At 46.2% G+C, this 15,100-nt stretch overlaps 1 protein-coding gene and 1 long non-coding RNA gene across 4 annotated transcripts; both read left to right on the top strand.

Annotated features, from left to right (window-relative positions):
- Positions 1-3,467: 3,467 nt before the first annotated feature.
- Positions 3,468-5,514, top strand: LOC132463512 (uncharacterized). Of its 3 annotated transcripts, XR_009527038.1 has the most exons (5): positions 3,468-3,562; positions 4,334-4,391; positions 4,792-4,835; positions 5,094-5,157; positions 5,244-5,514. It is a non-coding gene; the product is annotated as an uncharacterized LOC132463512 (long non-coding RNA). The 3 variants fall into 3 exon arrangements; XR_009527040.1 differs by lacking the exon at positions 5,244-5,514 and having other exon boundaries at positions 5,094-5,199; XR_009527039.1 differs by lacking the exon at positions 5,244-5,514 and having other exon boundaries at positions 4,792-5,199.
- A 1,341-nt stretch (positions 5,515-6,855) lies between these two features.
- On the top strand, positions 6,856-13,225 carry LOC132463256 (leucine-rich repeat-containing protein 52-like). Its single transcript, XM_060059288.1, has 2 exons — positions 6,856-8,055; positions 12,906-13,225. The coding sequence occupies exons 1-2, from the start codon at positions 7,407-7,409 to the stop codon at positions 13,223-13,225; spliced, it is 969 nt and encodes a 322-aa protein (XP_059915271.1). The 5' UTR covers positions 6,856-7,406.
- The last annotated feature ends 1,875 nt before the right edge of the window (positions 13,226-15,100 follow it).

Raw genomic sequence — 15,100 nt, 5'->3', positions numbered from 1 at the left:
TAGGTATAACACGCTGTTTTTACGTTGTAATAGTACGTCTCCAGTGTTCATGGAAACGTACACCGTCGACGTTTTTTCTTGGCGACTGGGTTGGGATTACACATATGTTGTTTGTGGATTTAAAGGATAATTTTTCATGCAAAGAGTTTGACCGTTTATTGTGCAATTGTTCAGATAAAGGCTGTTGAGAAAACACAACGAGAAAGACTACACGGCTCGTATGTGACGTCACGCTCCCTGCGACTGGCGTGGAGAAGACCAACAATCTTCCCATCGGCATAACTGAAACTCTGCACGTGCCCCGACTTATAATGGTTTTCACCTCTTTCGATGCTTTTATCCTCCCCTTGGAAAAAGCGGTGAAGTGGGGCAGAGAGATCGCCATCTCTGTGCCGAGTTCCAAGGGCGGGTGTGGTGACGTATATCATATGCGTCGAGAGCAGCGAAGAGCTGTAGTTCACAAAGCGGCCTCACATAAAACCTAAAATTATCAAACTTCTTCACGAACATTTTTAGTTTTCTTTGCATGAAAAATTATCATTTAAATCCACAAACAATATATGTGTAATCCAGGGCATATAAAGACTGGGACCAGAAAATAATTATTTTCTCTCCATTGACACCCATTCATATTTTTCAATCTCATAGGTCCCATGAGCCCTACCGGAAGGGGCGTGACTTCGCCACTCTATACATAACTGCTATAGAGTGGCGAAGTCACGCCCCTTCCGGTATATGAATGGGTGTCAATGGAGAGAAAATAATTATTTTCTGGTCCCAGTCTTTATATGCCCTGGATTACACATATGTTGTTTGTGGATTTAAATGATAATTTTTCATGCAAAGAAAACTAAAAATGTTCGTGAAGAAGTTTGATAATTTTAGGTTTTATGTGAGGCCGCTTTGTGAACTACAGCTCTTCGCTGCTCTCGACGCATATGATATACGTCACCACACCCGCCCTTGGAACTCGGCACAGAGATGGCGATCTCTCTGCCCCACTTCACCGCTTTTTCCAAGGGGAGGATAAAAGCATCGAAAGAGGTGAAAACCATTATAAGTCGGGGCACGTGCAGAGTTTGTTATGCCAATGGGAAGATTGTCGGTCTTCTCCACGCCAGTCGCAGGGAGCGTGACGTCACATACGAGCCGTGTAGTCTTTCTCATTGTGTTTTCTCTACAGCCTTTATCTGAACAATTGCACAATAAACGGTCGAACTCTTTGCATGAAAAATTATCCTTTAAATCCACAAACAACATATGTGTAATCCAGGGCATATAAAGGCCGGGACCAGAAAATAATTATTTTCTCTCCATTGACACCCATTCATATTTTTCGATCTCATAGGTCCCATGAGCCCTACCGGAAGGGGCGTGACTTCGCCACTCTATGACGCTCGATCATTTTGTGAAAGTTTGCATATCACTCCGCGCCTGGAAGTAGAAACAGTTACAAAGTAAAACATATGTTGGATGATGGAGAGGGTGTAAATGTTGTTACTCCGGGAGTGAGCAAGGCGATGGAGAGACTAACGAAAGCTTAGGCACACGGCGAGTGAACTGCTCCATAGGATAAATTGCCGGCGAACCACTCTATCGGAGCCTTCTCTCGAAGGGACGCTAAAGTGTGTTGCATAGCGACCGTCGATGCATAGCGGCAGCCAGGAGGGACTACTTTTTTGTATTCTTTAATAAAACGGCTACTTTGACTTTCTTGGTTTCTTTTTAAATGTATTGTGTCTATGACTTTCGTTTTGCCATAATAGTAACCGTTGTATAAAAGCAATAGATCACTTCAGTCAGTGGCATGTGCTCATTTTACCACTGTGAAGGGGGTCGCCGGCCCTCCGCTGCGCGTCGGGGCCGGACAACGCCCCTTAACAGTGGTATAATGAGCACATACCACAGCCTGGCGTGATCTATTGCTTAAGCATAACATATAGTAAAACATATTAACATATAGTATAGCGTATTAACATATAGCAGTATAACATATAACATATGTATTACATATAGTGTAAAATATTAACATATGGTATAACATATAGTGTAACATAAACACATAGTGTAATATATTAAAATATAGTATAGCATATAGTATAACATATAAACATATAGCATGACATATATATAGTAGCCTGCAACATATTAACATGTAGTATAAAATATTGTGTAATAGCATAGCATATTAACATATAGTATCAAATATAGTACAGCATTTTGTATAGCAGGTTAATGTGATTGGTACTTCATAAGGTGGAGGTCCTCTATTGGTTGTTCCTGAAAAGTATATAATGCTGAATCGCCACCAGGGGGCCCTCTTGGTACTCTACTCGGCCCTGGATAAGCGCTGTTGTTAGTTACTGCGTTAATAAATAATACAACGTTGAGTCACCCAGTCTGCGTGTGCGCTTCCAGTTGTCTGCTTAAACAGTTAGAACTGTATTAGTGTTTGATACACGACACATATCATATACAACATCTTATTATAACGCTTATAAGGATAACGCTTATAACGCTTTTTATTCTGACTCAGAACTCACACATGTGGCCCGGGCCACATGTGTGAGGAACATGTAAGGAAGAGGATTAGGCCTAATCCTCTTCCTTACATGCATTACAGTTACACAACGATAGTACTAAGAATGTGACGTTGCTGTAGCTCGTAATTTATAGGGATAACACCCCCCCCCTCCTTCCTAAAACTTGGTATTTTAGTTTACCATTAAATCGATGTGAACTGAGACTGTGCACAGCTCATTGGCTCTTGGAGACGCAGGGCCACTGGATGGCCACTTAATAGCGCCATAACACGGAATCGTTTTTCTGTGATCTAATAGATGGGGGTAGCCTCATTAAATCATACATATAAATGTACTTACTTATTTTAGAGATGGTATTATTTTGTTGTCAGATAGCCTAACATAATTTCTAATATGTCCTAGGATTTGGACGGTGGGGTGGTCTTGCTCAACATCGTCCCGGCCAGCACCACATCTGGCCTGCTGCTATGAATCAGCACTCGAACGCCCACACAGGGACCAGTAATAGACTCGGCCCAGAACTCATGCAGTAGTAGGAGGAGGGCCGAGTGAGATGGAGGACCGACTGAGATAGAGCCCGGGGCGCCGCTGGTGGTCGGCGTGGGAGGGTCTGTACGCCCACTTCTATGTGATCCGCGGTAAAACATTCAAACAGAGCGCCAGGTGTGTCAGTATACAACACGTGCACACATGCACGAATGTGAACACAAACACAATACACACACGTGGACGCGCGCTAACACACGCACTCACACTCACACACACACACACACACACACACACACACACACACACACACACACACACACACACACACACACACACACACACACACACACACACACACACACACACACACACACACACACACACACACACACACACACGAAATGGTCCACCTCACTGGCATCAAGCGCAATGACTGAGAAGGGTCCAGCTGCAGGCTTGGGCGTTCCCGTCATGACACAAAAACGCCCATCAGGCGTTCCTGTAGCGTTTCATCGATCAATCAAGAAGAGGTGAGTGAGTTTCGCAAGGCTTGCTTTTTTGGCGGTTTTACCTCGTAGTAACTTTCCAGAAAAACGAAAGAGTTATGATGAGAGATTATGTCAGTAAGTATGATATTGTTTATTTGAGAACATTGGCTGTGAAGTATTCTCATTTAAATCACTGATTTAGCTGTGGTATCGTTGTATCCGAATTCGAATCCGATATAAATACTCGTGACAAGCATGGTTCGGTAGCAGCGAATGCTATGCTATCTCGTCCATAAACGTTGCATATACTATTCAGAAATCAGCAACGTTTAAGACGGTTTGTAGGTAGAGGGTAAAGTTTGCAGCGAAGGCTTTGCCGATTATTTTACTGTGAGGTTAACATTACCAAAGTACATTGTTAAGTTGGATGTTAAGGTGTCAGCTGGCAGCCTGGCATGGTAAGAGGCATGACATCGCGGCCACTCTGCTTCGTTGTGGTGACACACACATCTGATTAAACTGTGCATCGTACTAGTACGTCTAACTAACTAGTATGTTTACATGCATGGCATATCAGAGAATTCTGTCTGTTCGGTCGCTGCGCAACGAATGAATAAAGATCGTTAGCACTCTGAAAAACAGATGACAGATGTGCCCGAAGTTACTACTTTATTACCTCGCTGATGACCAACGTTTAGGAAAACATGTACTTTTAATTCACCCTTGGGTGAAATCGAAGCGTAGTGTGTACCGAATGCGTGTTGATGATGATGCATATGAATTGCAACTTACACGTCTTCCAAACCTTTTCAGTACCCTGGCACATGCTTTGTCCAATGGACCATGGAAGGGACTTTACTTGGCTGACGAGGTAAAACGTGTGGCTGGCGCACGATTCATTGCATCTAGTAGAGTAGCATTCACTGGTAGACAGGCAGGCCTCTAGATTGTTTATTATGATTTAATTAAGTGTTCCTATGTGACGCTGATGGGCCCTGGTTGCTGCTAAATGCTTGTTGAAAGTGCATTGTGCACTTTTTGTATGTAGCTACAAAATGAGGGTGGATATCACTTTATAGTTTATAGGCATTATGTACTAATAAGAATCATTGACAAATCACATTCCCCTTATACCACCACAGGATGCACCTCACCAGTATCAGAGCAACAGCTGTGGGGTGTTTATGCTGATGGTGAGATGCATTATTTTCAGAAATGATGACCGATGACTAGTTTGCAAAACAACTAACTAATTTGTATGTTAATTTCAGTACGCAATGTATTCTACCCTCAAAAGCAATATGATTTCAGTGAGGTGAGTTCTTTCAAATCTCAATCAGATGTGTAGCATGAAATATAAGGCTTTTAATAATTTAGTCATCCTTACTGGAGGCTACAATTAACATGCATCATAGGTCATACACATTACTTTGTCTTCAGGTACTGCACTTACGGGAGGAGATGGCTACATCTTCACAATAATTTACACTGCCATAGTACACTGCTAAACAGTACTGTAACATGGATTTGTATCAGGCTATGAAGTCATTTAAAGCATAACTTTACTTTTCAGGGGGACATGCTCTCTATCAGGAGGTGGTGGTTGGACAGCTGTTGGAGACCTTTATGCTTGAAAGGTTTATATACTGTGTCCATGTTGCTATTTACTTATTTTTGGTGCTCACGAAGGTCGTAGCCAATACACTTGTCTCTCTGTCTCTAGCCCTGCAGAACTAGCTGGCTCCTTCTTACCCTCTCCATCTCCCCATCTCAGTCACACCTTCCAATCACTAAGCAGTGAAAGGTATTACATACTATGTCCATACTTTTCTATTTACGTATATTCTCTCTTGCTCTTTCTCAGACTTTTGATCGATCAGTGATTCCCTTTTTGTTTAATGGTGTGGGTAGTGTTGGTCTGGGCTTGTGTGATTGAATTGAAGGTTGATTATAATCCCTGTTTCTCTCCCTCTCTCTCGCTCTCCTTCACTCTTTTTCGGATCTCTCGCTCTCTCTAGCCCTGCAGGGCTAGCTGGCACACCAAGCTCACCCTCTCCATCTCCCCATCTCAGCCACACGCTCCAATCTGGCACAACAGAGGACAGGCCATTCTTACCACCCGAAGTCCTTCAGCAAATTCTTCAAGAGACGCTGAGACTGGACATGGCGATGCTTGGCGTGTTCAACAGGGTTTCAAACACATTCCGAGAACTAATCAAGCCTCTCCATCCTTCCATATATTTAAATGAGTTTGGCAGGGGACCTTAAGCTTAATAAAGACAATCTCATATGCATAACGGTTAGAAAGATTTACAACAATGCAGGCTGTGGCAGTGGCCTTGCGCTACGCCTCAAAGGCTTCTTAAAAAAGAAGAATTGGCCAAGAGCACCCCTGGTACTGAGGCACGTTGCATATGGCAGGTTTGTCATAAAAGATGTCTGCCTAGGATAATGTTCTTTTATTACTCCTTTTTCGTTTTATTTGGGACGTCTTTTTTTGCAATCCCTTTCATTTGTAAATGTGCATACTACTGTAGTAAATGTATCTGCCCAGAAATGCTGGTATTTTATTACTCCTTTCTTTTGTTTTTGTGACAAATGCTATACGATGTATAACATACATTTGTGCCTACAATGTATGTTGTAAGGTTAATTGTTACAGAGCAATTACTGTTTTTTGTCTTTATTGAAAACATTCAGTTGGAAAAGTAAGTGAACACTTGGAGTCAAATGGCCTACTGTTTGAGCCTTCATAGTGTCTGGTAACTGGATTTGAACTGCATAATGTCCCAAGTGTTATTTTAATCTATTCATTATTTAATTTGGGCATATTCTTAAACAACTATATCAAACATCTCACTTATACCTAATACCCTACCTATACTAACCCAGAAGATAATGAACATGAGATCATGGAGCCTCCCTGTAATGATCGTGTTGCATCAAGTTTGATGCAAAGTTTGGGTCGAGATCCGACACATAAATGTAAGTTAACATTCTGTAGGCCTAGCTGGCTAACGTACCCGTATTACGAGATCGAAGAAGGGGGCGCTAACGTCAGTTCTATGCTGCCCATACTACTAGATCGACGAAGAAGAACGGGGCGTTCCAGCCTGCGTAAACGAGAACGCCCACCACACGAGAACGCCGGGGGGGCGTTTTAGTCTGCGTGAACGGGAACGCCCACGACACGGGAACGCCCATTTGTGTCTGCAGTCGGATGATATTGCAATGACTGGAGGCACCCTCGATGCGCGTGCTGAACTAGGTCAGGTGTGTGTCGTGGTCACGTGGTTCTTGGTTACACTGAGTTGCGGGCCTCGCTGCTTCTACATGGCGTCGCACTTTGGTGAAGTGATGTGGGAAGATGGGTGTGCTTTTCTCTATATATCGTCTCAGTCCGTCCAGAGTCTACTCTCTACTCTCGCTCAGTGCACACATACGCCCCCCGGACCCCTCCCCGCCCCCTCCCCTCCCTCTCCCCCTCCCATTCTGGAGTTTCGGCGAGGGGAAGACACGCGCGCTGGAGTAGGACAGAAAATAGTGATCGCTGCACATCTCGTTCCGACCACCACGGGGCGGGTCGGGCGGAACATCAAATGAACCAGTAATGCGAGCTGGAACGTGTCGGAGCCGCTGACCTCGAGACGCACAGGCACGGACTTCAAACTCACCGGAGAGAACCCGACGGCGCGAGATGACAGACGATTGAATGAAGTGAGCTGATGTCTCGGGCTCAAAGTGTCCAAACTAACGACAACTAAAAACAAGAACGGACGTTGTTATTGGCTGAACCCGCCGGCTCATTATCGACTGTGTGAGCGGGAACTCGGCGGGGACCCATGAAAGATGTGAGTTCGGAGTGGATGCAGCCCTCCGCGGCGTCATGCGCCTCGCCCCGCCGCCCAGCGCACACTCCTTGCGGCTTGTGATAGTGGTGATCCTCGTGATGGGGGCGAGCCCGTCCCCGGCCATGTCCTCCGGCTGTCCGGACAGCTGTGTGTGCGACGACCAGCGGGTGGTCCAGTGCGCCGGGCAGCACCTGACCCGCTTCCCCGCCGACCTGCCGCTGACCACGCGGCAGCTCATCATCTCCAATAACCGCATCGCGGAGCTCCCCCCGCTCGCGCTCAACTACCTGTCCGACCTGGTGTACCTGGACTGCAGCAACAACTCCCTGACGGAGCTGTCCGAGTCCACGTTCGGGAACCTCCGCCAGCTGGCCTACCTGGACCTCTCGTTCAACACGCTGACACGCGTGGAGGACCGGACCTTCGGGCCGCTGGCCAGCCTCGTGATGCTGAGGCTGACGGACAACCCGGGGCTCGCGGACATCCACCCAGACGCCTTCTCTGAGAACGCAGCCCTGCAGGTGCTGGACGTGAGTCGGAATAACCTGACGGCGCTAAACGTCAGCTCGCTCGTGGCGCTGCCCGCGCTGCGCTCCATGGGCCTGAGCGGGAACCCCTGGAGCTGCGCGTGCGACAACGAGGACCTCTGTCTCTGGGTGCACGTGGAGGGCTTTAAGTTCCAAGGTAACCCGCCGCCTCTTTGGTCAAAGGTCAGGAATTACATTTTGACCACTGAATTTCTTCATTCAACATTGATAGGCGTCAAGTCATAATCTAGTATTGATTCATCTTAATAATTGTAATCCTTTATCCAGGAGGGTTAACCATAACCCTAACCTCATGTTCAGCAGCAGAACATAGCAGTAGAAATATTGGGTGAATTACACTCACTAATGCAATGAATTATAAACAAACCAAACCAGCTGAAGGTTAGACCTTTTTCAAAGTGATCGAATGCGTCCTGGTAACCCCTGTTATTTCTGAGGGTAGAAAACCCTGTAGCGATGCCATGACATGTTCGTTTGTTTAAGTGGGATCTGATGGGATCAGGGGCGTCCAGAACCACAGCCTCCCTGACCCCCTGCTTCTGGGCCTTCAGAGGCCCACAAGTGACCCAGAGAGGCAGGTGACCCAGAGAGGAGACCCAGAGAGGAGACCCAGAGAGGCAGGTGAACCAGAGAGGTGACTCAGAGAGGAAGGAGACCCAGAGAGGTGACCCAGAGAGGTGACCCAGAGAGGTGACCCAGAGAGTAAGGAGACCCAGAGAGGCAGGAGACCCAGAGAGGAGACCCAGAGAGGTGACTCAGAGAGGAGACCCAGAGAGGTGACCCAGAGAGGAGACCCAGAGAGGCAGGTGACCCAGAGAGGAGACCCAGAGAGGAGACCCAGAGAGGTGACCCAGAGAGGTGACCCAGAGAGTAAGGAGACCCAGAGAGGCAGAAGACCCAGAAAGATGACCAAGAGAGGTGACTCAGAGAGGAGACCCAGAGAGGCAGGTGACCCAGAGAGGAGACCCAGAGAGGAGACCCAGAGAGGAGACCCAGAGAGGAGACCCAGAGAGGAGACCCAGAGAGGAGACCCAGAGAGGAGACCCAGAGAGGTGACCCAGAGAGGAGACCCAGAGAGGAAGGAGACCCAGAGAGGTGACTCAGAGAGGTGACCCATAGAGGAGACTCAGAGAGGTGACCCAGAGAGGTGACCCAGAGAGGAGACCCAGAGAGGAGACTCAGAGAGGTGACCCAGAGAGGAGACCCAGAGAGGAGACCCAGAGAGGAGACCCAGAGAGGAGACTCAGAGAGGTGACCCAGAGAGGAGTCCCAGAGAGGAGACCCAGAGAGGTGACTCAGAGAGGTGACTTAGAGAGGCAGGGGACCAGAGAGGCAGGTGAGAGGACTGGAGTATAGTGGCGGCGAGGTTATCAAATAACAAATTAATTCAAAGCAGGTAGCAGCATCATGGACCAATTCATCACAGGACCGGGGTATACTGGCTGTCAGGACCCCTTCCCACACACACACACACACACACACACACACACACACACACACACACACACTCACACTCACACTCACACTCACACTCACACTCACACTCACACTCACACAAACACACACACACACACACACACACATGTATATCCAATTCGAGGGTAATGGAGGAGTTACCAGGCCTTCTCTCTAATCGAAGTGTGTTTTATTCAGGGAATGCACCCAGGGTGAAACCTGCTATTGATCCCAGCTCTGCTCTCCTAGTGCTCAGCCTGATAGATGTGTGGGGCTTCCCTCCATCCCTCTCTCTCTCTCTCTCTCTCTCTCTCTCTCTCTCTCTCTCTCTCTCTCTCTCTCTCTCTCTCTCTCTCTCTCTCTCTCTCTCTCTCCCCCAGCTCTGACAGAGTATTTTTTCCTATTGCCCTGCAGCTTGCTGCCTTTTGTTTTAATATGGAGTACAGCATATTCCAATGACAGCTGGCAACACAAGCACACACTAACACAAACACACACACATACACACACATGAAAACTAGAAGACACACACAAACACACATACATACATACATACATACATATAATCAGGGATTCCCTCTCTCAGGGTGTTGGAGAAGGGAACAGATTGGGATGGAAGGCACATGGTAGAGAGACAGACGGGGATAAGAATGAAACTGCACAGTTTGAATTCACATTGAAATCACTTTGGATTCACATTGAATCCACATTGGATTCACATTGGATTGACATTGGATAACAGCTGATCCACACTGCATTTACACTTGACTCAAAGCATCAATAGTGAGTTGATAGAGCCGAAGAAATCCCGTGGGAGAGAGGGATAGAGAGAAAGTAAGAGCGAGCACTGTATGGGGAAAATATGTAATTAGAGAGATTCAGTGACGGAGAAAGAGTGGTAGAGCATGGAATATCTCTATTGCCCTATATCATCTCTATGTCTCTAAATCAACTATATCGTCTATGTTTCTATGTCTTCTATAGGTATCTACAGTATATCATCTCTATGACTCTATGTCATCTCTGTTATCTCTATATCATCCCTATGTCATCTCTATGTCATCTCTATGTCTCTAAATCATTCTATATCATCTCTATGTCATCTTTATATCATCTATATGTCTCTATGTCATCCCTATGTCCCTATATCACCTCTATGTCCCTATATCATCTCGATGTCTCCATATCATCTGTCTCTATATCACCTCTATGTCATCTCAATGTCTCTATATCATCTCTATGTCTCTATATCACCTCTATGTCTCTATATCATCGCTATATCATCTCTATGTCCCTATATCATCTCTCTATCATCTCGATGTCTATATCATGTATGTCTCTATATCATCTCTATATCATCTCGATGTTGCAATATCTTCTATGTCGCTACATCAGCTTTATGTCATCTCTATGTCTTTATGTCATCTCTTTGTCATCTCTGTATCATCTCTATGTCAATGTCATCTCTATGTCTCTATATCATATATATGTCGTCTCTTTGTCATTTCTATGTCTCTATATCACTTCTATGTCTATATCATCTGTTTCTATCTCTCTATGTCTCTATACCCTCTATATGTCACCTCTATGTCTCTATATAATCTCTATCATCTCTGTCTCTATGTCTCTATATCATCTCTGTCTCTATATCATCTCAATGTCTCTATATCGTCAGAGATGGCATAGAGACAGAGCTGACAGAGACAAAGATGATATAGAGACATAGAGTTGACAGATGATATAAGGACATGTCATTAGAGATAGCGTTAGAGACAGAGATTGCATTGAGATAAAGGCTACAGAGAGTTACACAATTGTTAACATTCAGGGAGAAAGCGGAAGATGAGAGAGACACATCCGTAGAGAGAGTGAGGGGGGGTAGAGAGATAGAGTGGTTGACAGAGAGAGGGGGAGAGAGAGAGGGATATATAGAGAGATTAAACCCCTGGAAAGGAAACAACAGATTTTCCCCTTGAGTCACGCCTAGCGCGGCTACGTTAGCATGTGCTGTGCTGTTATATAAGACCAAGGTCTAGAAATAGACAGCAGTGGGGACGGGGTTGGAGAGGCAGAGGGGGAAGCCCTCCTCATGTCCCAGAGTTCTACTCTTTGGGGCCGCATCGGGTTGGGGTGAGGGAGGGGGATCCTAGAGGGCTTTACTCGCTCACCTCAAAGGCAGGACATGCAGTCCTGAGAATTTTTGGCGTATATCTAGAGTTAGCCAGTAGAGGAAGTGATCATTAATTAGCATTAGTTAGCGTTGGTTAGCATTTTTGAGTGTTGCAAGCCTTTGGTGGTGGTTATGGTGTATGTCTTATGATCCAGTCATTGGACAGTGATATGGTTATTTTGCATTGTGTGCAGATTTATTTGGCCTCATTTGCAAGTGTATGCATTAGTGAGTGTAAGTGTGTATGCATGCATGTGTGTGTGTATGCATGTGTGTCTGCGTAAGCATTTTCATGTGTGTGTTTGTGTGTGTGTATGGTCAATTTAACAAGGTTGCTGCTTACTTCATTGCAATGCAATGGTCATTGCATCATTCTTTGCATTAGCGAACATGCACAAATCTGTCCCGGTTATACTTACGTAACTTGCATTCATGTTTGCAAACTAGGGTGTATGTATATATTTGTGTGTGTGTGTGTGTGTGTGTGTGTGTGTGTGTGTGTGTGTGTGTGTGTGTGTGTGTGTGTGTGTGTGTGTGTGTGTGTGTGTGTGTGTGTGTGTGTGTGTGTGTGTGTGTGTGTGTGTGTGTGTGTGTGTGTTAGTGCTGAACGATTTGAGGAAATAATCAAATTGCGATTATTTTGCCCAATATTGCGATTCTGATTTATTATGCAATTTTTTTAATTTAGTAAGTTCCTTATGTTCTGTATTATTCACTAAAAAGGCAATAAATTGTTCAAAAATAATTGTATATATTTATATTGTACAGACATTTAATGCCTAATGCCTGGTGTGAGGTCATCAGTGTGGCAGTATGGCTCCATCAGTATGGAACAGTGTGCTGCCCTCGAGGCCCTGGGAGCCCCATTCAAAGGCCCCAGCGACCCGCCCTATCCCCCACTACCAGACCACCCACCCAGGGATGGATTGGGATCAGCTCCTGGCTGTCATCCATTTCCATTGCTCCTGGTTGGTACTGATCTCCTCGCGTGCGCCAGTGTTCCCAGGGGATGAGAGAGCTCTCATCTCGCCGTCCTTCTCTATATTATAGATCTTATATATGTTAGTCTGCCCGAGGCTATTGAAACCCACACAAAGAAACACCTATTTAACATCTTTCTTCTGATGACAATGAAAGGAATGATAAGAATTAATGAGTGTGGAATTGAAAGCGAGGTACAGACCTCGTGGTTTTTCTTATGAATACCACCGACAGTTATTGATTAGGGTAGTGTTTGATGAGGGCATTAAACCCATAACCTTTCAGATGAAATTCAGGGCCCACCGCTACGCCCCCGCACTCTCCTGCCCTCCATGTTACAGTAGCCGCGTCTCTCTAAGCTGTGTGTACTTGTGTTTCAGAGGAGGGCCAGACGGTGTGCGGGGCCCCGGCCGACCTGCGGGGGCGCCGCGTGGCCGAGGTGGGGCTGGGTCTGCGGGCGCGCTGCCACCAGGCGCTGGGCTCCTGGGACTACCTGTTCTTCATCCTCATCGGCTTCGTCATCTTTGCGGCGGGCACGGTGTCGGCCTGGGGGATGGGCGTGGTCATGGTGCTCTACGAACGCTACGTCAAGCGCAAGGACGCGCAGGGCGACCCCGAGGGGGGGGGGCCGGGGGGAGGCGGAGGGGGAGGGGGGCGAGCGGGTGGAGATGGGGCCGACGGGACGGACGGGACGGACTAGCTCCGAGGGCAGGGGTCACCCGGGCAACGGGGACCGCAAGGCCTCTCATGGGGTTTGATTTTGAGTCCGTTTTGAACTGTTGACTTGACTCCCCCCAACCCCCCCCCCCCCCCCCCATACGCGACTGTTGGACCTTTAAGGAGACGTGGACCAGCACAGGAACACCCAGAGGGGGGCAAGCTTGAGACTGTGTGGAGGTGTGAACACACACTCAACGAACAGCTACATTTATGCATGCCCTTACATAGATACCTACACACACATACATACAAACCTCCGCCCCCACACACACACACATACATGCACATACATACTAGCTGCTGTGTTCTGTGCTGGATGCTTCTCTGTGTTGATTGGCCTGGAAGTGATCCCCAGGCCAACCAGGCCAATGTTAGCGTGCGTTGGGGATACGATGGAGCCCAGCCTGTTCTTAGACCACATGATCTACTTTTGTTTTTTTTTCCCTACAGCCTATGTAATCCAATCATTTCTTTGCATGCACCGGAAAGCCTTATTGGGTCATGTCCAGTACATTGAATTTCATAACTTGATATGGAATGTCCTGCTTTCTATTAAAATGGTAAATGTACTAAATTTAGCGCTTTTCTAACCAGTGGCCACTCAAAGCGCTTTACAATGCTGCCTAACATTCACCCATTCATACACACATTCACACACCGACGGCGGAGTCAACCACGCAGGGCGACAGCCAGCTCGTCGGGAGCAGTTAGGCTGAGGTGTCTTGCTCAAGGACACCTCGACACGATTTGAACGCTAGCAGAAGCCGGGGTTCGAACTAGCCACCTACCTGTTACGAGTCAACCCGCTCAACCATCTGGCCCACTGCCACCCCAACATAAAAGATAACATTTGCCTCAAACAAGTGTTCTCATAAATGTTACGGTTACGGAGTTGATGTCGCATGAGAGGCAGTACTCTCTTATTCTAGAAAATAGAAAAGCCAAGCGTGCCGGTGCCCATTGCTCATGGCCGATTCCCAGTGTTAAAGGGCCCTGAGCCTCTAAAGGACAAGGAGAACGACCCCGGACCCAGAGGGGGGATCCTGGACACGGGACCAGGAGAGGAGAGTAGGATCCCTACTTCTCGGGACGACCGGGAGAGCAATAGGGTTCTGACAAGTGCGATGCCCAAAGCACTCATATCAAAAATATATTAACCGATTTAATCTAGGTGATTTATGGTGAATATTGGCTTCTGTTTACACTTGGAAAGGAGAGAAGTAAATCTTTATTATTTTTACTTTTGGAAACAGTATCAATGCTACCACTAGCACAACACAATTTTTGCATTAAGATTGATTTCGATTCTTTTCAAACAAATGCACCAATCAATATGCAAATTGGAAGTTCTATAATGCATTTATAGTAAAATTGCTGGGTTGTTTTTTATCAATATGGAAGAAGTGCTTCCAGGCCTTGTGTATTTAAATCTACTGCATGTCCTTCCTGCCTACCTGGTGGCTATGACTGTGACTGTTATATACCAGGTGATGATCTCACTCTGCATTACAGCAGGACATACAAATAAACAAGACTACAGCATCACTGCTTTGGCTTCTGCGAAATTACTGATTTCCATTTATTTCACACAAAATGTGAATAAATGCACAATAGATCTGCAATAGCGAATCGCAATTTATTTTGTTTTTTTTATAATAATCTGCTTCGTCACCTTTTTAGTGCAAGAACCAAACAGGGGTATTGTGATTGTGAATGTATGTGCATTTGTTTATGTCAGCTGCATTCCAAATCACACTAGAAAAAGTTGTAGTGTGTCTAGTCTAAAAATGTGTAATTATTCTAAATCTATCTCCATCACATGGGTTAATGGGTTGTAGATGCACTTCCTGTTTGG

Source organism: Gadus macrocephalus, chromosome 8 (genome assembly GCF_031168955.1).
Source record: "Gadus macrocephalus chromosome 8, ASM3116895v1".
In the NCBI taxonomy this organism is placed as follows: Eukaryota; Metazoa; Chordata; class Actinopteri; order Gadiformes; family Gadidae; genus Gadus; species Gadus macrocephalus.
The sequence above is the reverse complement of the archived record's forward strand: the minus strand, read 5'-3'. Positions and strand labels throughout refer to the sequence as shown.

Bases quoted from the DNA above. Each gene is read 5' to 3' on its own strand.
- LOC132463256 (XM_060059288.1), top strand. From the start codon at position 7,407: ATGCGCCTCGCCCCGCCGCCCAGCGCACACTCCTTGCGGCTTGTGATA. The intron at 8,056-12,905 runs GTAACCCGCCGC...CTTGTGTTTCAG, and splicing joins GGAGGGCTTTAAGTTCCAAG to AGGAGGGCCAGACGGTGTGC.